The sequence below is a fragment of the Lepus europaeus genome, unplaced genomic scaffold, assembly GCF_033115175.1.
Source record: "Lepus europaeus isolate LE1 unplaced genomic scaffold, mLepTim1.pri SCAFFOLD_66, whole genome shotgun sequence".
NCBI classification, from domain to species: domain Eukaryota; kingdom Metazoa; phylum Chordata; class Mammalia; order Lagomorpha; family Leporidae; genus Lepus; species Lepus europaeus.
Window position 1 is genome coordinate 1,247,039 of NW_026909534.1, and position 2,538 is coordinate 1,249,576.

Genomic DNA, 2,538 nt, shown 5'->3' on the forward strand with positions numbered 1-2,538 from the left:
ACAGTTTTAATGTCAGGTCACGACAGTCAGAACCAAGGAGGAAGAAATAACTTACAGGAGATGCCTAGAAATTTGACAAAGAAAATCATCAATTAAGTAGAAGCTACTAAAAGGGAAATTGAATTAAAAATAGATTTCAAAATGAAACATTAAGACTTATATATATATAAAGTATATATGACTTATTACAGATATGTATACATATACACATATATGTATATATACATATATGTATCTTATTAACTTTATTGCTTTAGCATGTTGCCCAAATCCATAGTTCTGTCTTTGTACTTATATAACATGAGAAACTCATAGAAATAATTTCCTTCTGAGATGCCAACATGGCAGCGATTGCGGTTGGCGGTTCCACCGCGGCGGCAGGACCAGGGGCAGTCTCCACGGGGGCGTTGGCAGCTGGGACCGCGAGGGCGGCTCACAGACACCTCAAGTACATATCCCTAGCTGTGCTGGTGGTCCAGAACACCTCCCTCATCCTCAGCATCCGCTATGCCCGCACGCTGCCTGGGGACCGCTTCTTTGCCACCACCGCTGTGGTCATGGCCGAAGGGCTCAAGGGCCTCACCTGCCTGCTGCTGCTCTTCGCCCAGAAGAGGGGTAATGTGAAACACCTGGTTCTCTTCCTCCACGAGGCTGTCCTGGTGCAGTACGTGCACACGCTCAAGCTTGCGGTGCCCTCCCTCATCTACACTTTGCAGAACAACCTCCAGTACGTTGCCATCTCCAATCTCCCAGTGGCCACTTTCCAGGTGCCGTACCAGCTGAAGATCCTGACCACGGCACTGTTCTCAGTGCTCATGCTGAACCGCAGCCTCTCCCGGCTGCAGCAGGCCTCCCTGCTGCTCCTCTTCACTGGGGTCGCCATTGTCCAGGCACAGCAAGCTGGTGGGGGTGGCCCACGGCCACTGGATCAGAACCCCGGGGCAGGCCTCGCAGCTGTTGTGGCCTCCTGTTTCTCCTCGGCTTTGCAGGCGTCTACTTTGAGAAGATCCTCAAAGGCAGCTCAGGTTCCGTGTGGCTGCGCAAGCTGCAGCTGGGCCTCTTCGGCACAGCCCTGGGCCTGGTGGGGCTCTGGTGGGCTGAGGGCACTGCTGTGGCACACCGCGGCTTCTTCTTTGGGTATACACCTGCCGTCTGGGGTGTGGTGCTCAACCAGGCCTTCGGTGGGCTTCTGGTGGCTGTCGTTGTCAAGTATGCTGACAACATCCTCAAGGGCTTTGCCACCTCCCTGTCCATTGTGCTGTCCACTGTTGCCTCCATTCGCCTCTTTGGCTTCCAACTGGACCCATTATTTGCCCTTGGCGCGGGGCTCCTCATCGGTGCCGTCTACCTCTACAGCCTTCCCCGAGGTGCAGCCAAAGCCATAGCTTCTGCCTCCTCCTCTGCCTCTGCGTCCGGGCCCTGCACTCAGCAGCAGCCGCGGGGCAGCCACCGCCGCCGCAGCTGTCTTCCCACCGTGGAGACCTCGTCATGGAGCCTTTCTACCAAAGTCAGTGCTGGGGAAGTGAGGGCTGGAGGCAGCAGGGGGAGAGAGGGAGGGGGGCTGGGGCGGAGGGTGATGGGCATCTGCAGGACCCAAGTCACCTCCAGGGCCTGGCTCCTCTCGGGTTGGAACACCTTGGTCTTTTCTCCCAGGTCGTTGTGGCTTCCAGAGGGGTTGTGGGACTAGGGCCAGGTATCTGTGAACCCTTCCTGGTAGGCTGAGCCCCCTCCCCTTGGCAGAGGCGGGGCCATGTTTAGAGCTGCCTTCTCTGCCCCAGTCTGGCCTTTTTGAAGGACAGGGTTGGGAATGTTGTCATTCAAGGCCTTTTTTCTCTGTTACCCTCTGCTGGAGGTGTCCTGTGGCCCGTGCCTGGGAGACACCCTCCCAGCAGTCCCTCCACATTTGTAAGGACAAACTGGCCAGAACTTGTGCAGCTCTTTGGTGATGACTAATGCCTATCCTGTGGGGTTCAGTTTCCCATTGTTCGAGGCCTTCTCTCCCTCCCCCCCACCCCTGCCGGATCATATTAGCAGCTCTGGCTTTTGTGTGGCCTTCCCTGACACTGAGCACCTTTTTTGAGCATCCAGGGCATGAGAAAGAGGTGAAAGCTGAGACTTTGACATCAGGTTGTCTGGGGGAGGTCACACAGCAGCAGGGCCACCTTTGTTTTTGTTTTGTTTTGTTTTTTTAGCAGGTTTGGGATTTGTGGTGTAACGAGGTCATTAACGATCCAGGTAGTGGGGAAAAGTGGGGAGGGGCAGTCCTGGAAGTGACTCACTCACTGAATTAAAGACTCTGGCAGCTGCTGGATGCAGGGTTATTTGTGGAAGTCACCCAGAGAGGGCAAATAAAGCTGCCAAGGCATACTCTGGGTACCCCATTGGCTGCAGGAGATACCCTCACTCTGTGGGGGGAGGGGTCTTAGAACCAGAAGACCCATGGAACCCGCCTCCTGCACTCCCCAAAGCTTATTAACCCCTTAACCATGTCCTGGGGGGTGGGGGTATGAGTGCGCGCATGGGAGATGCCCGGGTTGG

The 2,538-nt window shown here is 55.1% G+C and overlaps 1 protein-coding gene across 1 annotated transcript; it reads left to right on the forward strand.

Annotated features, from left to right (window-relative positions):
• Positions 1 to 341: 341 nt before the first annotated feature.
• On the forward strand, positions 342 to 2,215 carry LOC133755637 (UDP-galactose translocator-like). The gene is given in 4 exon segments (XM_062185702.1): positions 342 to 975; positions 978 to 1,436; positions 1,439 to 1,507; positions 2,196 to 2,215. Coding segments are annotated over 4 exon segments (1,182 nt in total).
• Positions 2,216 to 2,538: the final 323 nt, after the last annotated feature.